The sequence below is a fragment of the Anopheles coluzzii genome, chromosome 2 (genome assembly GCF_943734685.1).
Source record: "Anopheles coluzzii chromosome 2, AcolN3, whole genome shotgun sequence".
NCBI classification, from domain to species: domain Eukaryota; kingdom Metazoa; phylum Arthropoda; class Insecta; order Diptera; family Culicidae; genus Anopheles; species Anopheles coluzzii.
The window spans coordinates 71,665,737-71,693,221 of record NC_064670.1 but is presented as its reverse complement, the minus strand read 5'-3'; the positions used below and the strand labels follow the sequence as shown (position 1 = coordinate 71,693,221).

Genomic DNA, 27,485 nt, shown 5'->3' with positions numbered 1-27,485 from the left:
GAGCGAGTAGGGAGGAGCGAACGAGGAGTGCACAGGGGGAGAGGCGGAAGATGCGGAGAAACGGGCGCAGGGTAGGACCGGAGAGGGCCGTACGGCAAGACAGGTAGAAGGGATGAAGGTTAGCCTCTCTCGTGTGCTTCGCGGACAGTTTTTGTTTCGTTTCCATTCATCCGACGTAAAGCAAACGGCAGTTTCATTCATAAAAACGTCCCCTCGCGCTATCCCGCTCTGCGCGGTGGCGATCATTCTGCGGTCTCGTTTTGTGACCGTTTGCACGAGGGAAAGAAAACGATACGTTCCGTCCTTCCCTGTGTCGTTTCTCCTGCCCCTCGCTCTGTTGGGCTGCTCATGAACGCACACTACCTTGGGCTTGCAAAGAGGCAGGCGATCGGTTTCAAACGTCGAGCTCTCGAACATCATCCACCAAACACACAGGAGGAACGACACGTTTAGAGGAGGGCGCGATGGTGGGTAGAATGAATGGTGTGGTGCCCCGTGCAAGTACGATTTTCAATTGCAAAAGCAACACGCATCCCACGTCGTTCGATGGATATTTGAATTTCAGAAAGATTCAGCAACACACCCAAAGGGTGTATTATATCGAGCCAAAACGGGTTAGTGTGGGTTAGTGCACACGAAAACGGGCGAGCGAGTGTAGGAGCAAGCGAGATAGAACGGACAGCTTCCGAATTACGCGCTGCGATGGTGTGAGTGTTGCGCGTCTCAGATCGCGACTAGAGCGGGACGGCTCGTTGCCACACGGTGCTTGCCATCCTCTTTCCGCTGCCTTGGCAGCGCTTCACCACTACACGCGTCCGCCTCGGTTGAAGCGTTTCGTTCACGCACACTACCATCGTTGCTCCAGCTTTGAAGCGTTTTCTCACACACACAACCCACACGGGCTCGTGCGCTGTGTGGTGCGGCTTTTGTGAATGAGCGCAAACGGCATAGCAGCATACCTTGCGCCTCTCCATTCATATACGGATTTGAGGCGCTGTCGGTCGTGCTGTGCGTGCGGTCCGTGAGGTTTGTTGCGCTACCCAGCAGAAATCGTGCTATCCGAGAGTGTGCTGCTACTGTGCTGTGCAGCAGCGCTCATCCAAGCGCACACCAGTTGTTTTGTGTGTGCAAAATACAAACCTGTGCCAGTGATTGCCGTTGGTGGTGCCACGCGCGACGGCGAAACACAGTGTGTCTACAGTGTTGCGTGTTTTATATACTACAGTTTGTCGAATTGCAAAAACGCAAAGCCGCCCGTGTAACGGAATTTAATCGTCCCCGTCCCGAACTGGAGCGGCGAACCACACACCACCTCCGCAGCAATTCAGTTGTATATTTTTAACATACACACACTCTCTCCCTCTCTCCGTCTGTCCCTGTCTCTCTCTCTTTCTGTGTGCTCTGTGTGCCACCGTCAGTTCACCGCCCCATAGGTGTGTGTGCGTTGGCGCGGTCGCGTTCTGCCAAAGAAGCAAAGCAAGCAACAACATCGTGGCTCGCATATCGGCTAAGCTGTGTACGCGGCAAGAGTGGCAACGGCACAGCACTGCGAGGAAAAAAGAATATGAAGCTCAGCAGCAGCTTACAAGTGTGCGTCACGGGGGCAGTGAAAAGAAGGTTTGCTTAACCGTTAAGTAAAGTACCTTTAGTGAGATAGTGAAGCAAAGAAGAAGAAGAAGAAGAAGAAAATCCATCGCCATTATAAAACAAAATAGTGCTGTGTACCGTGCACATATCCGCGCCGAACGAGAAGCAATAATCGATTGAGAAAAAATAAGGCGCCGCCCCAATCATCGTCACCAGCACCAGCGCCAGCAGCAGGCTGTGTGCAGCAGTCAGTCAGTCAGTCAGTCAGTGTGTGTAGCGAAGGTTGGCAAACCCCTGAGCCAGGCCGTGATTTTCCTGGTGGGCAGATCAACGCACATCCACACAAACACGCACACATACATACATGCACACATACACACGGCAGTAGTGCGCGCATACTCTCGAACGTCTCGAGTGAGTTCAGAGTGATTCGTTTGTTTGTTTGCTGCTGCAGTCCTCTGTGCCACTGTGGGGCGGCGGTGCGGTGCAGCAGCAGCCGTGATGCAATGCAGTGAGGTGCGAATGCAAGCGTGGAACGTGTTTTGCTGCCGTTCAGCCCACACGGCACGTACCTTTAGCAACGACTGTTGAGGTTACCACGATAGGGAAGGTGCACAGGATTCCCTCGCCCATCTCTCTCTGTCTATCTCTCCCCGTTGCTGTTTAACTCGATCGTGGCGGAAACGGTCCAACTATTGTTACAGCCGGAAGTGGCCTAGCCATCTTGCACCGGAAATAGTCCCTGGGACGGCAACAGTGGACTCCTCCTTGGCACGCCAAGCGACTGCTGAGAGTTATATTCGCCTATACGCCCCTCAACTCTGCTGGGGTGTTTCGTTGCGTATCGCGAGTGCGTATTTAGGTGTGTTTGTGCATGGGTGTGGGCGCGTGCATTGCAACAGTGTGTACTGGCTAGTGTGTGCCCTTTTCTCATCCAAAATCGTCCAATCGGGTGGAATGTAAAATTGAGTGAAACACAGCATAACCGTTTCCCAACTGCGATTGTTGTATGAATATAGAGTCCTTGCTTGAGCGACAAGAATGTGCGAATGTGCTTTTCCAACCCGGAGTGCGTGTGTGACCAAAAGCGTGTGGCAAAATTGAGGAGGGTGGCCGCAAAATAAAGCTCATCATCGTTGCAAAAAAAGAGCATGTGGGTTGGTGACATCAACAACACATGATCCCCCACCTTCAGCAGTAACCGATCTGCTGAGGCAGTTCAGTTAAAATCAAGGCAAGCGTCGTCCACGGTGTGCGCCTAGTAACGGGGGCAACCGTTCAATGGCAGTGCGTGTGTGCGAATGTTTTTGCCGTGGAAAGTGAAAAATTGTTCGACCGGAAGTGTCACGACCGAGTAGTGGTGTTGTGCTTCGTGCGTTGCAGTTTTTACGTTGAGCTTGGTGTACGACGATGAATACCGTGTGCATTTGGCTTAAAACAGAGTACCCTACCACGACCCGACGAAAAGGGGCACCATTGGCCCCACACCAACGACGCCCGGAGGCAACGAAATGAAGCAGTATCTTCAGCAGCAAGAGTTCTGTTCCGCTCTTCAAGTGAGTGTGCTTTGCCAGCAGAAGCAGTGCAAGGGAAAAAATAGTGCCAGTGTGTTGCGTTTTTGCAAGGTGGGCAGTTGAATAGAGCGAAAATTCCCCCCCACACACACACGACAGTGAGCAAGGCGTGGAGGGCAAGGGTTGAAAAAGGAAGCGTTGTGAAGCAAAAGTGCTCCAATTACAACGACGCGAGAGGTAGATAGTTGGAGCAGCATAGTTTTGTTGTGCGAAATATCGATATTATAGTGCGAAATAAAGTAAGTAAGTAAGTAAGTGCTCGCTTTTCGGCCGATATCTGTCCAAAGATATCCATTCGAAAGTCGACCAACCGAATCGAATCGATCAGTCAGCAGCACCAGCAACAACAACAACAACAGCAGCAGCCGCAGGTGCATTTGTGCAGGTGTTCGAATAGTCTTCGTTCACGACAACGTGTGTTACTGTGGTGACCGTTTTTTTTTATTTTCTTCTTTCTGGTGTGCATTTCTGGTGCAAGTGCTAGTGTTCTGCTACGCAGCTCACGCATACAGCAGCCAAGTCGAGGTAGTAAATCCACGTGTGAATAGTAGGCTGTTCCCAGTGTGGGCAAGTGTAAAAGAAAGCACCAAAAAATCGAAAAAGCAAAAGGAAAGGTGCGATTTTCCAGTGTTTATGTGTCACTCGAGGGGAAGCGCACGATCGTATCGCCAAGGCAAAGCAAAAAGCTACAGAACAGAAAAGCGACTTCCAGCAGCGACAGAACGGTGCGGCGTCCGTTAGCGGCTGGCGACGGATCAAGCCCTAAAACGCCGAAATACACCGTCTTTAATTGCTTATTCATTATGTAAGTAGCATTCGTGTACTGTTTCTAGCGGGTAGTCGGTCGGTCTATCATTAGTTAATGGGTTTTAATGACAAATAATATTAAGCATAACAAACAAATGGGACTCCAAAAAGCGCGACAAATGCAACAAATGTAACCCTATTTCATGGCTCAGTGTGTGTGTGTGTGTGTGTGTGTGTGTGTGTGTGTGTGTGCGTTCTCTGTGCAGAGACGGTACAGTGCACGTGTTTTCTTATCGCGCAAACACGCAAACCAAGGGTAAACAGTCAGTTTTCTTCGAGGTTTCTTGGCAGCACCGTCTTCCGCAAACAGCAGCAGTACGTAACTTTCCCCTTTTTACGATCTCACCCGGGACTAGAGGAACCATTTTTTGGACAATTTACAAAAAAAGAGCCGATAATGGCTCTGATACATACATAGATAAGGGAAAAATAACCTATTTTTATAAATCGACGGACGTGTCTTGAAACTATTTAGGGTTGGGAAAACCGACAAACTGTGAATCTCTTATCCAATTCGGGCAACTAGTACCCACTGCTCACTGTACGATAGATAGCAGGAGCGCTTTGCGATTACAAAAAAAAAACAACTGTGCAAGCTGTATCATTTCATATCGACGGGCGATCAATTGACGATCTGATTGTCGGAATTGAAAGCAAAAAGTATTGCTTCACTCACACTCGTATGTATGCTTCACGCATACAAATGTACAAACATCCCACGCTTTGTAAAACAGGGAAAATACACACACACACACACGCGCTCACAAACATGAAATACAGAATGGCAAAAAAGCAGTTCGCTCGCTTGCCGAAGAGACGGGCGGGAACGCGCACCCGTACGGAATTAAAATTCTTTTATGAATGAAAAATGTCATCCACTACTACCAAGACGCTTAGGTGTGTACTAAAGCGAGCTTCGCTCGCGCTTTGCCTTGCTGCTTTAGTGTATCGTGTGCCGCGTGAACCGCTGGGTGCCTTTCCTCCCTTCGCAGCTGTCCGCCCTCGGTACCAGCGTTGTTGATAGAGTGAGACTACAACAATTGTTAGTCGTAGCTTCGCGCGCCGCGCACCGACTGGCCTCTACCTCCACCATGTCGCGATCTTCCCACATGACAGTTGCGGTTGCGGCATTAGAAAACGAATGTTGAGCAGAAACGATCCGCACCGTCGGAATGTGTTTGTTGCGGGGTGCGGCCACCGAGACGTTTGCATCGTCCGGGTGGAAGGATGTGAAGGGTTGACGAGGGGAGAGTGTGGGAAAGGGACAAGGGGGGGGGGGGGTACGGTTGTGTGGGATTGGGGTTGGGAAGGATGGGATGGGAGCAAGTTGATTAGAATGGCCTCGAACGCAAACGGCGAACGGATGGCGGCAGCTGGTCGGGTCGGGTAGGGATGGTTGAGGGGGAAGGGTGGTTGGTGGGTTGGCGGCAAGAAACTTAGAGGAAGTATCTCATTTGTGTTGCGTTGATTGTGCACATTAGGAATCGGTGACGGATATGGTGGCTGTGGTTGCAAAATTCGTTAAGGCTGATGTTGCGTTTTTGTTCTCTTTGCACAAACATGCATCTGCAATGTTAACGTGATGTAAGAGCTCCATGCTTTCATACTAGCTTGAATCAAACGATCGACTTGGGCATATGAAAAATCATCATTATAGCACTATAAAGTTCGTCAAAGTTTAGCTGTGTGCCGCAGATAGGCAAGCATCCCTTCACATCTTGCGAAGTAATGAAACGAATAGGAAAGCTTGGTGAAGTACCCGATGCTCCCGATGTTTGACCGATCGAAAACTTCCAGCAACTGTGTAACACTAGTTTAATACGCTAGACACGCTAGACCGTTTAATCAATTACTTAAAGCGCAAGTACACTAACACAACATCGATCAAGACAAGGTATAATAGTGCATATCTGAAAGAATGCTTGTATTTGTAAATTAAACAGAAATGTGAATCAATGCAAAAGCAAACTGCGTAATGCAAATGGTAAACAGGGATTTAGAAGAGATAATAAATTTCCCCCAGTTAAACTATCTCTTTATATCGATCGTTCGCTAACTATCTCCATTTGACTGATTTTTGTTGCTGTATTTCGCTGAAGAAAGGTAACGAGGAATAGTAACGCCATCCTTGTACTGGTTTGCTCCGGAAACAGGCATACATGCACACCCATTTTCCCTCATCAATCCTTACCCTTCTTTTCTCTACCATCCGCTGACAATTCGCTCAAGCCCACCATTTAGCCTCCTTTCCCTGTGTGACCTGTAGCTGCAATCATTTTACCATTTGTTCAGCATAAATTTAAAGGAAGTGTCGCTGTGGGTGCCTGGTCCACAATTCCACGTCGTTTGCTACGTGCTAGCAGGGGGAGAGGCGAATATATCGCGGTGTGTGTGTGTGTGTGTGTGTGTGTGTGTGTGTGTGTGTGTGTGTGTGTGTGTGTGTGTATGTGTGTGTGTGTGTGTGTGTGTAAAGGAGGTAGAGTATGTAGAGGAATGGCGACAAAAACAGCGACTTTGATTCATGATTATCAATCGACGGCGGAAGCGAACGATTGCCGTTCGAATGGTGATTACATGCTACTGATACTAACCCTTTTCCTGGCCAATCTCTACCGACGGAAGGGGGGAGGGGAAGGGCACCATAAGAGGAGTCTAAGGGGAGAGCACAGAAGTGATCGAGAACGTCAGGGTGAGCGGCGACTTCCTCAAGGGCTACCAGTTTTTTCCTCTGTTTTGTTCAACGTAGCGCCGTTTTTTTGCTCTTTCTTTTTTTCATTTTCCTTAGCGCTCGTGTGTTCATTTTCTCTTGAGTGTCGACTCTTAGTGCGAGCTCTTTGTTGAATGGAGACTGATTGTTACTCGTCCGGCTCCTGTCGATCGTCCAGCGCTCTCGAAGCGCCCCACTGCACGCTTCCCTTGCAACCACAGTAAGTGGTAAGTCGTGAGCGAGCTCTTCCATCTTCATATGGCATTAATTACGTGCCGTTTGGATGTGTGTATGTGTGTGTGAGAGTTCTTTTTTTGCGTGTTCACTGTATGCACCTCGCACTGCTCCTCTGGGGCTGTAAATTGCGGTGCATTTTGCCAGTTGCCGCTTCATCTCTTGTCACCATTTTACTGGTCATGGACGTTATTGTGATGGTTTTGATTGCACTGTGCACTGAGCACAGCTTGTTGAGTCAAATGGAGGCCAACAAGATTCATTTTGCTGCTGCCGCCCAGTGTGGAAGGGCTTTCGTATAAGCGGTACATGTGCTAAGGTCACGGATTCTGATACTAGTGGACGGACTGCACACAGCGGATGACATGATTTCCAGCGGGGCTATCGCTTTAAGTTCTCCGGCAATCTTTCATCATTGAGTTGGAGAGGATAGTGGATATCACGCGATAGTTTGAATGAGGTTCTATTGTGTATAACGTAGAAACAGAAGAAAAAACTCTTTTGCGTTTCACTGCACTCGTTTCTGGCATATGTTCGTTTCTGTATGACTACCTTTGGCTTTGGGGATTTCTAATTTGGTACTCATTGGGGCTATCCCACCTGGCATGTTACAACACAGTAAAATGAAAAGTTGAACGAACGCACAACCTGCCGGCAACAGTACCCGTCGGCACCCGTCGTGCACCCGCCAGTGTGAGTTTGTGGACACGAGGAAAAGGAGGATGCAATGTACAGTCTACAGGCCTGGCGTTTGGTGGGGACTGTCCGCAGGTACCGTCGGCCGCACGAGTTCGTGCGGTTTCGTAAATTCCTCCTGCTCAGCGGATCAGCAGTCCAGCCCAGGTTAGCTCGTCGCAGATTTGCGAATTCATTGTTTGATTTTCGTGGCCGGTCCTTCACCCACAAACGAAAGGTCGGGACGCGAAGGAAAGAAATAATGCGGCGTTGGAAGAGCGGGAACGGCGAGGAGGTTCGGAGCACACAATTGCTGATTGTGGCCCTTTTCCCTGTGGCAGAGGCAAGATAAACACTATGCAGCCGCGCAAAAAAAAAGGTCTGCCTTGAACGGGAAGGAAGCGGCCAGCAAAGGAAAGGGTCTGGTTGGTGGGGTCAGTGTTGGCGGGAAGGTATCGCGAGGGTCAGTTAAAAATAACGCCTGCACTCCCCGTTCGTCTGAGTCGTGGCAAATCGTAAAGTTTTTGTTTATTGCTTGCTGGCATGTATTATTTCGATGGCGGGCGGGGCGGGGGGGGGGGGGTTGGTTGCTGTGTGTTTATTTATTTTTCTTTTCCGTTTTAATTTCATTTGCTTGATTTGATGGCTTTGATTCATGTCGTTGGACACGAGATTAAGAGGAAATATGTTCTCGAAGCCTGCCTTCGGCTCTTCATCGTCCTCCCCTACGCAACGATTTCAACCCACGGCGAGAGATCGTCTGTTCGAAGCATTTCATATGTTTTACTGTAATTCCTGTGCCTTTGCTACACCGTAGAATTTCATTAAAATAATACATCTTGAATGCATACGCCCATCTGCTGAGTGGGTTTCTGCGATGCAAAAAGGCGTTGCACCACAGCTCGAGCTGATTTTTGTGCGTGGGCGACATCGGAATTTGCCTGCAAAGTGAGCCGTGAGCGACAGCCAGGACGCGAGCAGTGAGTGAATGGTGAGAATTGTGGCGTGAGAAATTCGGCTATTAGTAAACCCTCTCTCTATCTCGCTCTCTCTCTCTCTCTCTCTCTCCTTTACTCGCACTCGTATTGTGTTCTGGCAGAGTATTATCCTTTTCGCTTTGGATATTGCTCTGGTGCATCGTTGCATTGCGCATGTGCCCGAAAAATGATTGATTAAAACCAAACCACATTCCACCGCATCAAATGCATTCCCGTAGCCTGTTTTCATCAATCCACGCACGGCTTTTCTTATTAAATGTAATTTTTGCCCAATAAATACAAGCTGTGGCAATGTTTGCCTGACTGCCTTTCAAATGTGTGTGCAAACGTGTCGTTGCGATGGTAACGCTCAAAGCTCGCGATTCGCGTAGAAAGGAACAACACTAGAACTTCGATTGGGAGTGGTAAGGCAATCTTCAAGCCTTATAAATTAGGGAAAACCAATGTGCTACAGGATGTCTTACGTCTTTTTGATGGCAGATTTTCATTTTAATGCCAAACATTCCATCGTGGAACGGTTCGCTTGGACTTTTAGTTGTTCAAATTAGACGGCTATGCCGAAAGTGGGTGTTAGCTGTGACGCGGGTTTCGGCTTGATGTGGTCGACTCTTTCACTCAGCTACCGGATTGGAGCACTGGTGGAGGATTCGAGGGTTTTGTAGGCCCAAAAGGCGGCGTCACTGAGGTTGCGTTTTGTTTTTTCTTCTTCTTTCCGCCATAGGAAATCGGCTGCCTGCCTGGCAGTACGCGGGAGTACGGGTTTTACAAATCACGCCTAAAAATGCGAAAGTGCGCGTGCTTAGCCCATCTCCCTTTCCTTTGCAAGGTTGTGTACAATGTTCTATTTCTCTCGTTGCCACACCGCACAATATCTGTGATGAAGGCAAAGTGAAAAGAGAAAAGAAAAAGAAAGTAGTCCCGAGACGACGGGGGTGGGACGTATCGAAAGATTCTTATTACAGCAACGGGAAGAAACCCTACGCTGTTTTCACTTCCGGTTAGGCAATAGAAGCGTGGGAGCATAACGATCCAGAGTACGGTCCTTTGGGCAAACCATTTTCATTAATTCCGTTTTATGTTTTGTTTCGTTATTTCTCTTTCCATCTTCTCTGGCCCGGTCTGGTAGTTGCCCTGGCTCGTTTGTGTTTTGTTTTTGTTTCTTCCGTTCCGAAACACAACACGACGCATTTTGCGCTTTCAATTCATTCATTTCCTGCTTCAAGCTGGCACCGCAAACGCCTTTTCTCTTTTTTTTTGTAATGTGTGTCCTTTTGCACAAACTAAATAATAAAAAAGAAGCGGAAGAATGAATCAAACAACCGGAGCGAGCACGAAAACATATGATGCTTGTGAGGTTCGTTCTCGACGCTCGAAACTGACTGCTACTTTCTCCCGTGGGAACCAACAGCAGCTTCCGTGCCTGAAACGATCCGTTCCGCCGGAAGCGTGTTGATTAAATGGGATATGCTGCCTTCTGCTTCTGCTGCACCGGCAATGGCAAACGGCGGAGACGCGATGCACTGTTTTGTGCTGTGCTTCCAACAAAGGCAACGATTGCATTTTAGGCGTGCGATGGTGCGTTTTGCTTTTTCTCTTATTGCATGTGATCGTTCCACAATAATAGCCCGTTTGCTGGCCGTATCCGTTTCATTCTGTGGCTGCTTTTTAGCATCCGCGACTTTTGCGTCTGATGCACTGTAAATTTGCGCTTTTTAATTTTTCTTAACATGTGAATGCCACATCTCAGATCCATTCACAGAGAAACACGTGTTAGCAGCTCAATAGTATGTTGTTTTTTTATCATCAATCTTTCTTCTAGTTATCGACTTGTATTGTACAATTGAATCGAGCCACCCTTTTTGGTAAACCAAATCAACTACACTCGCTGTGGTGTGTTGTTTGCTTTCCTTTGCATTTGTCTCGCGGGAACAGTTCTTAAACTAAACTCAAACTTAACAACTAAATAACAGCTCTTAAGCTTAAGGCGTCTAAAGCACTCGGATAGTATGCTCACTTTTTCCTAGGGGTTCTAACAACGTTTCTTGGACGTGCCCCCTTCGTCCAGCGAAATGCTGGCGAAAGGATGAACGGGCGGAACGCAGAAGCTGCAACGGATCGGGGGATCGATGGTATATATATACGGCCGAGAACCCGAACCCAAAACCAAAACAGAACTGCTTGTAGAGGAGAGAAGAAGGAGAGGTCGATAACCTTGTTTACTGCTTGCACTCGGATCATCCGGTGATCGGTGGAGGTTAGGTTGACGACCGGAGCAACCGAAAGGGGAAACGCGTACGGGTCAGCTCATCGTACGTAAGAAGGGTTAGGCTGTGCGCTGCTGTGTCTTGCCTCTTGCCTTCTGCTGCTGTGTGTACGTGTTCTGTTCCGGTTGGAACTGTTCGCTTAGCGTTGGCGTCCCTGAACGGTCAGGCAACGTCCGATGCCCTAGCCCACCTGGCACATAAAAACAACAGCTCACTCAATTCCTGGGTCGATCTCGTACCGGTACCGTACTGGAAGCAGGCACAATGGATGGTGCAGCTATCATCGGCATTAAACGACCATCGAATCATCGTCACTTCAAATGGGTATAGTAAGTTTTTTGATTAAAATGATTGTGATCCAAAGGCAATTACTTATCTCCCGACATACGTATTTGCTAGTAACAACAAATAATTTGCTTAGTATGTTCTAAATAATTCTTAGCATTTTCGTGCCGTCGTCTGATAGCAAATGATCGTCGTCTAACAGGGTACGTTAAATCGCCCTCTCACGGGTTGGGTGAACGCACACGCTTGCTCAACATCCGTTCGTATACATATGTATTCCTTATTTTTTTCATTCTTCGGCCGGTTGTCGGTGTTCGGTTTTTTTTTTGTATCTTGTTCGAAAACTGGGCAACCGTCGTCTATTTCAGCTGATGCTGCAGCTTCTGCTGTTACACGTTCACCTTAATTCCTCTACCAGCAGCAGCTTATTCCGTGCTGCTTCCTTTGTCTTCCCGTTCGTTCGTTCGTTCGTTCGCTCGTTCGTTCATCTTCTCGCCAGAGAGTCGCCAAACCGCAACCGTCGTCAGCGGCAACGACGTCGTCTTGGTGTTGTAGGCGCTGGCAAATCCGGTTCCAAACCCGATTCCATCATGGACAACGCGCTGGAAGCGAGGGAACGGTTCTGCGGGAGGGACGCACAAGTTCAATTGCTCTGTTCCACATCAGTCGCCGGGCGTCTCGATCTCTCGCTCTCGAACTCGTTCGTCCGTGGTGTCTTTTTCTCCCTTGTGGTGCGGGTTTCCTGGAGAAACTCCATCAATCGTCGATCGACGGGATCAAATCGAACGTGCGATAGACAGAGAACCGTTCGCAACAGAGCAACAATAGCAATAAGAAGACCAAAAAACACGCCTGGTGTAAAGGCAAACAACGCGGCTGTGCACGGTTAGCGAGGGTGAGGGGGGTGGGGTACCACGCTCTGCATGGTGCAGGCGGCTGGGTTGCTGGCGGCTGGTTGTCCGGTGATCGACAATCCCGGGGACATAATTACAAACGATGATGATCGAAATGAGGATTTGTTTCTCCCTCCGCCCTACTCCTCCCGTTCTTTACAGCTGCACGCACACCATTCCACCGGACGTAAGGTTGTTTTTTTTCGATTCCGCGCTGCTCGACACCATCACTGAAGTCTACGCCGATCCTTCGCGCTCAATGGCCGCTTTCACCATTGGAATGGGGGAAAAAACACAGGCGCGGCGGAGAAGCAACCGAGAGAAACAAATTAAAGGTCTGGTGGCTCACTTTCGTGCGGCGTGTGCTGGCTGTCTATGCTTCTTCGTTCGTTCCTAAGTCGCCTGAATGTCGCACCAACATGTTGTCGCCAACAGAATCGCCAGCTTTGTGCTTTCTTGTAGAGCAAAAGAGTAAGCAAAAGGGGGGTTGTGCGTATGTATGTATGTGTGTTTGTGTGTGTGTGTGTGAAATAGATGGAAAAGAGAGAAATACAGATACAAAGAGGATAGTAGGACCAAAAGGTACAACGGAGACACGCACGCACTTTTTCCCTCTGTCCGTGGTGTGGAGCACCCTCGTACGCTCACTATCTATTCTTCTCAAGGCTGGAGACTTCGAAACACTGCTGGAATTTGTCGATCTAATTTAATTTGATGATCGGACAGGTTTCTACGCGCCTTGTTGTACACACCAGCACTAACGCTCCTTTGAATTTAACATTAATCCATCCCACAATGGAGCGTCACCCAAAAGCGAAAAAAATCGTAGGTATAGCTTTTGCAGAATGTCACTGCTATGTGCTTGTACTTGCCAGACATCCTCTTTGTAACTCCACCCTAGTAACCGTACCAAGATAGCCAACCAGGCAGCGATATGGCTTCGGCAAGGCTGTTTTTATTTTCCACAGCTGCAGTAACGCTGCACCGTCCGGGGGGTTTCGAGAGTGCAGGATTATCTGATCCCTACTTACACCTTGCATTTGTTATGGTTGTTGTAAAGAAAAATATATAAGGAAAAGATGTGCCATTCTACCCCGGTTAGAACATGTTGCTCGTACGTTAACAACCTGCCGATATATGTGAGCAGAGGATTAGCCTTCGCTCCATCACTATCCGTAAACCATGGGAATAAGATCACGGCACGACACGGCACGACACGACACGATACGGCTAAAGAACGAGCAGTTCTTCCCACTTTCGTTTCAAGTGGCGGTCGAACGCGAACGTTTGCGATGGTAGAGAGCATCCTTAATGATCGATCATATAAAAACAATGAAGACACTGGTTACCCAGCAAGGGCCTCTTGAAGTATCGACGGGATGCAATTGAAAACTGGGCAGCTGTAGAACGTCATGAATCGCAATTTATGACTCATCCGAAACGTTAGAATCTGCCACTCTCGGTATGCTGCGCCAAGTTGGTCGGTGAAGGTTTCTGGTATACCTTTTTATTGCCCTTCCCAGTTCGCATGCATTTTCCCTGCGAACCTTTCAACCTTTCGAGATGGTTTCGAACATGTTTACGTACTATAAACAGCGCAGTGCATAACACGCCATTCACGAGTAGCAAATGCTGCACTCCTACAAGTAGTTAGTTTTGTGAAGTCGCTGACATTTCTTCAGTTTGCTTCCTTGCCTTCCTTGTCAACAATAGCATAAACTGAAACATGGTGTTTTGCTTCCTTGTCGTCTACCTTTCACACATTACTGGACTCCAGTTTCATAGCCGTCCTTTTATGGACCTTGCTTAATTTGCAAAGCCTAGCACAGGTATACTGCTCGGAAGGCTCCTGATGGATGATCTTTGCACTCTCCATGACCTTATGAAGCGGGTCTGATCTACCTGGCAGAATTGTGAAAGGTTCAGAGGTGCCGCACATATGCGCACATGGAAGACAATTAAGTCAATAAAGTGAACCTCTTGAGATCTGCAAGGGTGTCCTTTATGATGGCTCCGAATAGTCTCGTGTGCGCTTCCTCTCGGCAGCAGCTCAACTTCAGTCTGCCTGTTGTTGCTGCAAAGTGTTAGGGTGCAGTACATACGGAATGTAAAGGACAATTTTCTTATTCTATATAACCATCACAAACCATGTTTTGCACGTAACTACAAACATACGTTGTATTTCAAACATGTTTTTGTTGACAAGATCTCATAAATTCTAGTGAAGATCATGTCAAGTCTATCATCAAGGTCGTAACTCATCGAAGAGACATTTTCATTATCAAATCATTTCTTTCAGCGTACAGGCAAACGCATATGGACAAATATTAAATCATCTGTTTGCGACATAGTCAAACAACATCAGTATCCATCGTAAGTTATCTGAAAATTCGATACAGTTTTCGTTTTGTTTCAATATTTTACGTCTTAATGAGAAAAAAAAGCTGCGTACACAATCTGTTGGAACCTCAAGGCTGTAAAGGTTAGGGAAAGGCAAAAGCGACCGAACAGCATCGAGACCCCCGAGTCCGACACTGGGACATCGGAATGTTAAGTCTCACGCAAAAAGCAAGTTTACACCGTGCGCTGCTCACCACCTGCTCACCGATCACCCCATCAAGGTGTTAATGCTGGCGCCAGTTCGTCGTTCATTCATTCATACGTTAAAAATGGAAATCTCACGCACGAACGCATTGTATGTTGAATTCCAGTTCCACTTTTCGAAATCCAGTTTTCTGTAGCCGTTTGTTTCGTACGATTCGTTCATCTATTTTTTGTGACTGTTGCTTTGTTTTTACTGCTGTTCATTTAGCATCCCCTGGGATTTGGGTAGAGCGCTTGAGAGAGAGAGCGAGAGAGAGAGTGAAAGAGAGAGAGAGAGAGAGAGAGAGAGAGAGAGAGATAGAGAGAGAGAACAAAGATATGTATGCGTACATGAGCGAGATAGAGAAAGAAATGAACGATGGGGATGGGAGAAACACTGACCTTCTGTCCGCGAGGTGTCTGAGCCGCTTCGAATCTCGCGAAGAATGGTGAAACTATGCAAATTAAGATTAGCTTGTTTGTTTGTTTGTTTATTTTTTCATCTTTTTTGTTTTCGTATCGAAACGAATTTCAGCGGCGGTTTCTCCACAAGATAAAGTGAAGTAAAGCAAATATCATCATCATCACACAACTTATCAGTACGGATGGATATTCCAGATATATTTTGGTAAAAAATCTATCGTGACATCGTTTATTGCGCAATCGATACATGATCTTCTGTTGCGAACTTTGTATGTCTGCAATTGGTAGAATCACGAATGATAAGACGACGGTTGATTGCCTACCAAACTGCTGCCATGTGTCTGAACACAACTTGCGAAAAAATGTAAAGAATGCAAACAAACTCGTGCACCATAAGACACCACACATGTGCAGATCGCGTTGATAGAAAATAAAACCCAAACACTTACACAACCACATGTAAGTAGCCAGGGAATGGCAAAGAGTACGAGCAAAACAACGAATGAATGATAGAAAGCCATGTAAAGAGCAAAATATTAAACAACAACCCATAACAATTTCGGTATGCGGTGCTTTCCGAAGTATGATTACTGCAAGTATGGACGTTCGCTCTTGGAATGCTGATACTCTCGCGGATAATGATTAATGTGGTTGAGAATTTGGCTCAATGTTTGGATTCCTCGTTCTGTTGTACCTGCTTTAAACACACATGTGCACACATGTGTAAATGTAAGCGTGAATGTATTAAACGCGTATTGATTGCGTTGAGCGTTTGCTGAGCATGGAGGGTTGGCACGATCACGTATAACGTATATTGAAACGGACAATTTTGCTCAATTCATCTGGCAACTCAATCAATTCATTCTAATTGGTTATTGATCGAGGCTGGGATCTGTTTGGATCCCAGTGAATAGTACGAAATAGGTCCATTCTGGCAGTTGTGTCAAATGAAACCGAGAAGGATCGTAATTGATCGACGAATTTGCTCAATGTGAATGAGTGTGGGTGTTTTTCTTCTGTTGATGGGCAATTCGTTTCTTTTCAACTGAACTGAACAGAACTGCACGTTTATTGAAGGCATATGTATGTTTCTGCCTTGTCTACATTCGCTTAGCAACTGGAACCATAACATAAAGAGTTGTCTATTTGTTTGCTTTTGAAATGTGAAAACAACAAGTTAAATAAGTTAATAGTTTTATATTATCTTGATAAAATTGGCTCAAAACAATATAATTTTGATCTCTTTCAAAATGGCGCACAAATGATAAACATCGTATAATTATATGTTTTTTTTCTCTTCTTGTTTTTTCTTCTCACATATGATCACTTGCCGACCTTTGGCCTTTCATCATCGGGACAACGATCACAACATTGCTTTCGGGTGTTTGGCTCCAGAAGGCGATTAACAAAACGATGACGACGGATTTTGATGATCTTCGGCTGATGAAGACGAAGCAGAAGCAGACGACAAAACGAAAACTTATCCGCCACGTGGAGGCGTTTCACAGCGTGCAACAGCATCGTTCTTTTTGCTATCAAAGCAGCATAACGAAGGGAAACGCATTGATAAGCAGACGACGAACGAAAGTATCGACGAGCAGGGCGAGAAGAACAACATTACGAACGTACGGCGCCATCCTTGCAGCATCCCGATACCGGTGCCAACTACTGGGAGCTAAGCCATCGTAAAGCATAGAACGATCAGCGATTGCTGAAACGCTTGCTGTGCCTGTCCAAGCAGCGACAAACTCACACACACACACGGCAAAAAGAGGATCGCGACCAATCGCGGGTTGGTGTCTTCATGGATCGGCGTAATGGCGGCACTAGTTTGGCGCCCCCAAGGCCCCCGAAATCGTTGCCCCGCGTCCATCGCCCTCGGGCGCCAGATCCAAACTCTTCGCCGTCGGCCATCATCAGCTCTGCTTCGCCGAACCCGAACCCGACGGCGATGATCGGCAGGATGATGGTTGGCAACGGGGCAACCGGCAATGGGGGCAGCAGCCATCATCATCAACAGCAGCAACCCGCCTCGACAGCACCGACACCACCACCGCAACTGTCACCAAAACCGCGACACCTGATCGGCGGAAGCGGCAGCATCTTAGGTAGTAGTAATTTAAGCAACGGCAACGACAACAGCAGCAACCTAGCGTGTAATAATATCAGCAGCAACAGCAACAATAATATAAGTAATAACAACAACAACAACAACAATAATAATAATAATAGTAGTAGTAGTAGTAGTAATAGTAATAATAATACTATTTTTATGAATAATAATCCTCATAATCATACGAGCCCGGGTACGACCGCCGGCAGTAATTTTAACAGTGCTAGCCTAATAAGAAGCAACGCTAGCAGTAGTAGAAGTAATAGTAGCACTAGTAACACTAGTAATAGTACCAGCAGCAGTAGTACTAGCAGTAGGAGTAATAGTAATCTAAATAATAATAATAGTAGTAGTCATAGTAGCAGCAGTAGAAGTGGCAGTAGTCATCCTCCCCCTCAACCAATTCCTCCCCATCATCATCATCATCATAATCATCCGCATCAGCAGAGCAATCGAAGCATCGGCAGCAACTCTTCCACGTTGTCCTCCGTATCGTCGAGCTCGTCGACGGCGGCACTCCTGAGGCCACAGATTGCACCCCTGGTACCACTGCACACACGATCGACGACACCTCCCCCACCGCCTCTGCCGCCGCACCAGCGACCAACGTCACCGGCCGGGAGCATCGGCCACGGAAGCACCTTTGCCCGCCGTCGCCTCAGTCCAGCCACCAGTCCACCGTTGCATCCGCATCCGCACCTAACAAGTATTCCTCCGCTAGGGGCATCCGAATCGATGGCCACCGGTGCCACTACCACCACCGGCACGCCACCGGTACTACTACTCCCCGTCGATCAACCGATCGTAGGCGGAGTCGCCTCCAACACTTCCTCCAACCCAACGACCCCGGTGACGCTGGCCGCGCCCAGGCCAGAGAACGAACGACTTGCAAACGAGTACGTCGATACGCCGTTTGGCCGGGGCAATGGGGCAGCAGCTGGTGGTGCCAACATTCCATCGACGGGAGCCCTGACCGGGCTGGCGCCGGGTGCGCAACAGCTTCGAAACCTGTCACTGCTCTCTGGCGAAGGAGCCGTAGTGACGGTCATTACGGGACAGCCACGGCCAACGCACGATCGGTCACGATCGCCCATCACTGGCGTCGGTGGCAACAGTGACTCCATTATCCGTGCGATCAAGAGTACCGAGGGCCGACAAGACGTCACGTCAACGATCACCGGTAGCGGCCAATCGTTGACGAATGCTGGCGGAATTGCGCGCAATCCAAGTATCATTACCAAACAGCCGACGAAGAAGAAGGATAGCTCCGACCGGCACGAGCTGCTGGAGCTGGAGCTGCAGCACCACCATCACCATCATCATCGGCACCATGGCCGATCGGCGGTGGCGACGGTGGGTGGTGGCGCGCCCGGTACCCTCGGCACGGTCGGGGCAGCCGGTTCCGACGGTCTGATAGGCATTGGGTCGATCACATGTCCACGCTGTCGGCGCTGCCGCTGTGAGGAGTGTCAAAAACCGCGACCACTGCCGTCGCACTGGCTCTGCGACAAAAGCTGCCTGTGCAGTGCGGAAACAATCATCGACTACGCGTCCTGTCTGTGCTGCGTAAAGGCACTCTACTACCACTGCTCGAAGGAGCACGAGTTCGAGCGGGAAGTGGTAGGTCCCGACGGTACCATTGAGACGGAGACCGTGTCGTGTGCCGACGATCCCTGTTCCTGTGTGCCGCACAAGCGTACAACCCGCTGGGGCTGTCTGGGGGCACTCTCGGTGGCATTGCCCTGTCTCTGGTGCTACTGGCCGATGCGCGGCTGCGTGGCCATCTGTGCCCGCTGTTACGCCAAACATTCCCGCCACGGTTGCCGCTGCACGCAGCATCCCGCCGCTCCTTCGGCCAGCTTCCCACCGGGAAGCGCACTGAGCGGAGCCGGCGGCATCCTCAACGGTTCCATGTTTGCTAGTGGTGGGGGCAACGGAGGCGGAGTGAGTGTGGGCAGTCTAGAAGAGCACGAATCAAGGGTGAAGGGCGATCCGGCCGATGGTGACTCGCCACTGCAACATTTGCACCACCATTTGCGCCACCATCTGCACCACCAGCATCACTCGGGTACATCCACCGACCTAACCACGCCCGAGAAGCGGTTACTCGATTCCAGCAACGATACCTACTGACGGTGGTGGGACTGTTGGTCGCGCGGCGATCATACCAAGCACTCTGGCAGTGACGAAATGGACGGTGATGACGAGTACAGCAGTAACTGTGGGTGCGCTCGGGATGCGATCGTCGATGATAGCGATGACGACACCGATGACGATTCGTCGATGATCATGATGATGTTGCACCTGTAGAATGAGCATACATTCAAACGTTGTCCATTCATCCATTTATCCTTACCCCGCAACACACCGTCCTCTTTCTGATTCCCGTTAGTGCTTTGTAGCTACTACCACTTCTACCGTTGGACCCTGTTATGCAGGAATGTGCTTCCGTTCCAGGAGGCTACTCTGAAGATCGTATGTCATATTCAACGTTCGAGTTTGTGTGTTTTTGTAGCCAACAACAATCCCTTCCATCCTCAAACCCTCTCCCTACTCACGTTCTTAACTCATTCATTTTTTGTTTAAACAAAGATGCAAAATGATCAAACTGGATCATTCCTTTGCGAGTAGAATGATATGTACGCGTGGTATTGTAAATTGGTTTTAAACAACAACAACAACAACAACAGCATATGCGTTAGTTAGTTTCCATTCATCATGTTCGACACCTGGCCAGGAACGAAGGAGCAGGAAGTTGGAGATCATCTCATCTCCACTGGGATCGTACATCTCGCTTGGAATGGCACGTCTGGCAGTCTGGTCCAGCTTGGCTCTAATCTGTCCCGGGCACATGTCGTCAAGGCCCTGCGCTTTCTAAATGGTGTTGAGCCTTTAATTTGCCTTTCGAGGAAGCGAAAGAAATGAAGCATTCAATCTTCTCCTGCTCCTTTTCCTGCTCCTTTATGATGTATGCGTGCATGCCTTAGCATTGAAGAGGAAAAAAATCCGCACCAAAAGCCAAATGTTTCATCAATGGCTAGCATATTGATTCCAATCACCAAGGGCAAAGGGACTGCCGGAGAGGGCAACCAGCACACCATTATTGTGCCATGCTCTAGCAACGTGTGGCAATGCGTTTGAGGATTCGTTGTTCCAATACCTGATCATCGGACCGGTGTATCCGACCGAGGCGAAGAGCGCAAAGCAAACTCGACCAAATTCCGATCCGACGCGCCCCCGGCGGGATGTGCGTGTACCATCTGTTAAACAAAGCGGGAACGATGCGGGCATCAAAGCACGAGAACGATTTCTCTCATCTGCCCAGTACCGGGAAAATTCTTTGCAGCATCTCATATTCCTGCCTTCCCGGACACACGTATACGCGTGTATGTGTGTGTTTGTGCGTATGAACTGGTGGAATATGTTGTTGCATTTTTTTGTTCTGTGCCAGACAGAGAAAACCACCATACCGCACTTTGTGTGCGTGTGCGTGTTGTGTATGTTTTCGTTCTTTTCCTCCCTTTAAGGATCTCTGTTTCGAAATCGAGACTCATATTTCCTAGAAACTAATATTGTCCCTGTGTTTCTTTACTGTACCCATCCGGGGCTAAAGGGAAGCGGATCTCTCAGCGCAACCCAGGCAACCGAACACCAACAACAGCAGGCCCTGTACAGCGTCAGCAAAGAATGCCATCAAACAAGTATCCTTGCCGTACCCTGTGCATTGTTACAGTGCATGTACACACGTTTCGTTCCCGCCAAAATGCATCGTCAATATTATTATGATCTTTTTTTTTGTTATTGCTAGCCAAACACGCAGCATTGCCGTGTGTGGGTGCGCGCGCGCGATCGTTTCCGCGTGTTTTCCATCGCGTTCAGCCTGTTTTTGTTTGTTCTTTGCGAAATGGATCACATGCTACGCCGTTGTTCTGCTTTCGTGAGGATCATCATCATGATCGTCTAGAACGTACGTAAACGTAAGCAAACGAACGGGTGACGGTTTTGCGCCAAACCGCCAACAGGTTCATCGCTTAAACCTTCTCCCCCTGCCACGTGCGTCATCGGTAGGATCGCGACGCGGGACCCGGGAATAGTGCAAATCCTCCGGTATTTTGGGTTTTTGTTTTCTTCGGGTTTCTTCGCGGCCTCAGCACGCCTAGAACGTGATTACGTCCATTTTTTAATAGGAATTTGACCGATTTCTCTCTGCCACAAATCCGGCACCACCAGAGTGCTGCCACCCTATCTCAGTGCCAATGCAATGTGTGGGACGAGTTTCGGCAGTACGTGCGCAAATGGTGTGTTGTGAAATGTTGTGCGCCACAGTGTCCGTTTCTATCTCTGCGCTTCAAGCAAACGTGTGTGTGTGAGAGAGAGAGTTTGTGTCGGAAAATCCACCCAGTCCGGGTGGCAAAGGGCAGATGAAAATTTAAAAATAAAATTCATTCATAAAGTTTCCTGCTTCCCCTCCCTTTTTCTTAGGGTGTGGGGGGACACTCGATCACAGATCACCAGTCAGCACACAAACACTGCTAGAGCGCATTTTTTTTACACAGTGTGTAAATATACAAATTTGATCCTTTGGGTTGTTTTGACGATGGTGAATAGAAATGTGTCCACACCGACGACCGGATGCCCTCGATTTGTTAGATGCCGATGTACCGTTGCCTGTTGCATGCATCGGATAGCTTTTGTTGGATAATCGCCAAAACAAACGAATTCATTTGACGGAGCACATCTACTTCAAGCGCTTAGTGTATGTAACTCGTTTCCAAAACACCCATTGCTCCTGTTGGACCTTTTGGACGAACTTTAACTTATTTCAATAGCGTTTAATAACCACGTACAATTCTCCATCCATCATTCCACGGTTGCACGCACGATCTAGCTGTAGTATCCTGTTGCTATACCATTCTAACACCCTCTATTACCACCGTAATCCCCCAAATCTATCCTCCTACTACTTCACACGCACAGCACACAAACTCGAACGCGATCCGGCTGGAGCAGGGAAGCGAACAAAACAGAAAAGAACGAAAAGAAGACAAGCAAAGGTGAAAGGTGAAAAAACAAAACCGATAAAACAAAGCAAGCGAACTCAAGATTTCGAGTAGGATTTAATTTCCAGTATTATCTAGTCGTGCATTATAGTGTTGTAAAAAAAAGAGAAGGATAAAAAGTGAAAACGAATTAAACAAGAGCGCAAGATTAAAACAAGGAGATGCGAAGATGAATAGTAACGCTATTAACCTAACTACTAAACACAAGCCAAACACAGGTGTGTTTGTCGATGAGCGCCGATTATGCGCCCCCCCTCGATTGGGAAGAAGATGCGGGACAGAAGTATATGCAAAAAAAAAATTGATTTGGAAAATGCGTCAACAACCGGTCAAGATAAAATTACGGGAAATTACATACAGCAGTGCAAGAAAATCGGCCCAAAACAAGTGCTGAAAGTAATGATGTCGAATGTCAGATGTAAGTAATGAATTATGATGGTAGGAAAGCGAAATGTGTGCGCGCTTGTCGTGCACGTTTTGCCGTGTTGATATGTTTTTCGTTTTTAATTATTATTATTATCATCATTATTATTTTATTATTATTATTATTAATATTATTATTATTATATTATTACGATTATTATTATTATTATTATTATTATTATTATTTTAATCTCGAAACAGAAGCCAATCTTCGATCATTTAATGTCAATAAATCGTTGATCCTTATATAAATATATAAACACACACACACAAACACATATATGTATGTCATGCGAACTGGAAACGCTGCGGGTTGCGGCTGTTGTTGGATAGTTGTTGTTTTATTTGCTTATTTGTAACTTCCAAGTGGTATTTTATACAGCAAAACCATACAAATTGTAACAAAAGCGTAATGGCTTTTGGGAAAGAACGCGTGTATAGGTGCGCTTCACCCTTTTCCCTTCTCGTGCGCGCGCGCGCGCGCGAGTGTAAAGTGTGTGTGGCACGAACAGGAGAGATAGTACGTGTCTTATACTATATGTTTATATACGATTAAGCAGAGGAAGCATATTAAAGTTATTATTTCATATGCATATGTTAAGCATTTCTGCCTGTCGACCTATTTGTGCATGTAGTGAGGAGAGCATGAAACAAGGATGTGTATATGTATTTGTATGTATCGGCTAAGCTGGAAGGATCGGGTGTGCCCCAAAAAACCGCACACAAACGCCCTATGAAAGTAGAAGGGAGGAAGGGGAGAGGAAGTGCGCGCGCGCGCGTGCAGCAGAAAGGAAATCCCATGACGCTTTAAAACATTAAGAGAGGAAAGGATCGAAGGAGCCTTAGCATAACTTGTAAAAAGCATTAAACACACCCATATATACACACACACACACATACAGACACAATCCCGCCGCGTAACACGCGCGCATCCGCGCAATGCGCCTAAGGTCGGCTAGGGTGAAGCGCTTCGTTGCTTGTTGGAAGGTAATGAACGCGATTGTAATATATAATAAGAACAATAGCGAGAGAATGAGAAAAAGAGAAAGAGAGAATGAGGAAGAGAAAGAGAAAATAAATTATTTAGCTAACAAATCGAATCATAACAATCGAACAACACAAGATGCACAAATTCATTCCGAGTGTGTACGTACAACGACCGCTCGGTGTTTGCTGTGGAAAGAAAAGAAAATGCAAACGGTGCGCGGTTGCGGTTTTGTTGGCTGGGTTGGTTGGTCATTCATACACCCCACCATTTCACCGTCGCTTCCTCCTACGTTCCCTTTATTTCGCCTGATAACAGCATTGATTATCGTTTAGACCATCGTTGTGGTTATGGTTTTGTATTTTGATTTCTACCTTCTACCTGTCGATACCCTTCTCATCCCGCGGATCCTACTTGTTTTCGACTGTCCTCCACATCCTTCCGCTGTTGTATTGTTTTGTTTTTGGCAGTAGATGAAAAAAAGAAGACGAAATTGTGGGCCTTTATTGAAACGCATTGTGACGAAGCAATTAGTATGAGTGTCGTAACCGAACGTTAGATAAGATGATGATAATCTCAAACACTTTGCGATTGCGATGCACTATGGGAGAGGATGAAACAGCAGGGCAATTCGCGACCACCTCAAGATACCTGATAGGGAATGATTGAACTGAATAAATGAATGAAAGTTACAAAAAAAGCACACACACACACCCAATGTTGCTAAACATTCAATCGCACAATTCAGACTGATTTAAATGAGGAGATCGTATGATCGTGTGCCGAGAGGATCAACATCCTTTTGCATGATGGATGCAAGAGAAGATACGCCAAATACGTTGTTGATGAAAGGAAAGGATGTCGAAATAGTTGCAAAGGACTGATACACTGCATACACTACCATGTAGGGAGCGAGGCGAATAAAATTCGTACAGCAGTGCTACAAGCAAGGCAAATCCATTGAAATGATGTGAAGCAAATACAAAGCAAATAATGAATCAGAACTGAATTGTGCAAAACAAAACAAAGGTCCCTTTGGTTGGTAGTGTTAAAGTATAAACTTTCAAATTGAAAATAAACGCAACAAAAAGCACACACACACACACACAACAACATAAATGGAATCTATCATCAACATGTAAACTCACTAAGCAACAAAATGATCGATGAATCAAACTTGGTAACGAAGAAGACTTTTACAATGAGAAACTATATTTAGCATTGTTCTTAGCAAAAGGGGGTGCACAAGGTGTAAACTGTATAGGGGAAAAGAATCGAAATCGAAAAACAAAACAAAATGTGTGTATAAAACTAAGCCAACAAAACAGAACAGATGGGTGGGTAGATAGGATAAGGGAAAGGAGATGGCGTGAACAAGTGAAGCGTATTGGTTGAAACCATATATTCTAAAACCGACTAATTGGACAAAATAAAAAACAAAAGAGAATAGAAAACTAAACTAAAAAAACACGCACACACACACAAACACACCGCAACTAAATACCAAACCCAATGGAAAATCGTGTGCTGTATTTGCAATGTATTAACTTTTTTTTATGTTGTTACTGAGCAAAAGCGCGGAAAACCAAAACAAAACCACTTACCACTTACCTGTGTAACTGTGTAATTTTGCCTAAAATGCAATTGTAATACTTACATACCTGAGCTATAGTGGAGTGGGTGTGTGTGTGTGTATGTTGAAGTGGTATAACAAAACCGATTTTCATGTTATAGCGACTGGGGTGAGGTGATTTCGAACGGTCGATAGCTTATTTTCGTTAGTCATTTGTGGGTGTGCAGGATGTGAGTAGCAGAGAGTATATAAAACCCCATTTTGTGGCGAGCCTAAATGTAATAATGTTTTCATCCATCAGACAACACCAATGAACTAAGATATTTACTATATATTGCTACTATTTACGATGCGTGCGCACTGTTATGATGTTGATACAATTAGAGAGAAAGAGAGATGGCGAGATGAATATTATACTATCACAAACCGCATACAGGCTCTGTATTAACTGTGTGTAATAGGTGCTGTCTGAGTAAATGGTGCGAACAAGCAGCAGATCCGATCACACAAAGAACCATAAAGCACACAACACACGCGTGAGGAGCAAACCAGGATCCGGCCAAACGGAGAAACCGAAGTTATACCGACTAATGAATGATTGTCTAGCTATCACAAGCTATCTGGCCAAACGGGGTGTGGTGTTCTCAATGTTCCAATGAAAGCAGATACAATTTTAAATAGTATTTAAACATAAATGTCCGCCATCTACCAGCCGGTAGTCGTTTATTTCTCTGTAGCCAAAATTGTCCGATAGGAACGAAACAACCCAATAGCAAACAAACCATTAGAACCATTGTACTAAAACAACAGAATATACGTGTGTGTGTCATGTGTATTAGCCGTTTCCTCACAGCTTAAAAAAAGAAAACAACCAAACAGCAAACACATTTTTTCATTGATAAATGATGCTCTTGAAGGAGAAACAAAATAACCGACCCAATTCCCCCGCCCCCCATCGCTCCACTGTGGCAATCCGGGTGGAACGGGTAAACTAATCACCACTTGCACACCAATTTACGTTTAAGTATCGCTTCGCCATGCACTGAACGCGAACGTAAGCCGCTTGATTTCACTGCAAACTACGCGATCGCGTATGAGGATCAGTTTTGCTACTCGGTAATAACAACCATTTAAAGCTTTTTGTACATGTCTGTATATATGTATTGTATTATTTCTATGGTTTATGAAATAGAAACACAACACTGTAATTATTATCTATATACTGTTTATAATAATAACATAAAGACCAATTTAAAGCCTCTGTGTGTAGTTTTTTCCCTTTTTGAAAAAAATAATAAATAAAAGGAAAGAAATTTTCAGCAACCAGGCGGCTCCATCGAATTGGATGAGGATGAGAGAGAGAGAGATGGAGAGAGTGACTCGTGTACGTCACTGACCAGCGTGATCTTTTGCATTGGTCGTATTTTTAGTAGATCGTTAATTTAATAGCGCCAACACTAACACACACCACGACGGCAATGACGATGATGACGATGATGATGATGATGGCGAAAGCAAGCCCGTCCGGAGTCAAAATAAGGCAGAATGGTGTCGTCCTAAGTTATTCCCAATCCATCCGGAGTCCATCTCTACTAACAATAGTGTTTCCTTGTCCTATCGGGTATCGTAGTAGGTTTTGATAAACGTGCTTGAAATAAGACATGTGTTTGCAACTGCAGAGAGGAGAAGCAGTACAGCTACGGCAAGGTAGCGGACTTTTGCACCAACTATTTATAATTAACCAATACTGCTAGTACGGCGACCTGACACGGTTTTACTAATATTTCGTCGTAGGATTCCCAGCAGGTATTCGAGAAATGGCGCCAAATGCCGTACCAAGTATACTGGTCACCTATTCTTGTTGAACTTTTACCAGGTATCGTGTGTTTTTGTACTATGTAAAACAAACTGCAAACATATAAAACTAGTTAAATCATACAAGTTTCATCGTTCCATTTACCATCTGCAAGACACGACTAGTCGTCGTCGACTAGCTCACTTGGATGACGATCACTCACTTCCGGTCGCAAATGGATGTACACACTCAGAATATCACCAACATCACCACCATCATCATCATCGTCAGCCTTCAACCCTGCTGCACACGAAGCGTAACGCGTAACGCGCTAGAGTGCAATTTTGCAAATGGTGCAAAACCGCAACATCCGCCGCGGTGCATGTGTCTGTGTGTCTGCGGCACGCGATGCTAGTCCGCCACTCTCCAGCGCGCAAAATCGTACAGCACAAGATCATCGTGCCCAGCTCGGTGCTCGGTGGCATGTTTCTACCGGACGCGGGTTC

At 46.7% G+C, this 27,485-nt stretch overlaps 1 protein-coding gene across 2 annotated transcripts; it reads left to right on the top strand.

Annotated features, from left to right (window-relative positions):
- Nucleotides 1–948: 948 nt before the first annotated feature.
- On the top strand, nucleotides 949–26,440 carry LOC120954051 (protein sprouty). 2 transcript variants are annotated; one of them, XM_040374615.2, is made up of 2 exons: nucleotides 949–3,966; nucleotides 16,429–26,440. In XM_040374615.2, exon 2 carries the CDS (start codon nucleotides 16,835–16,837, stop codon nucleotides 19,274–19,276), a length of 2,442 nt encoding a protein of 813 aa, XP_040230549.2. In that variant the 5' UTR covers nucleotides 949–3,966; nucleotides 16,429–16,834; the 3' UTR covers nucleotides 19,277–26,440. The 2 variants fall into 2 exon arrangements, with proteins under 2 accessions (XP_040230549.2, XP_040230550.2); XM_040374616.2 differs by having other exon boundaries at nucleotides 16,426–26,440.
- Nucleotides 26,441–27,485: the final 1,045 nt, after the last annotated feature.

Coding starts and splice junctions, on each gene's coding strand:
- LOC120954051 (XM_040374615.2), top strand. CDS start 16,835: ATGGATCGGCGTAATGGCGGCACTAGTTTGGCGCCCCCAAGGCCCCCG.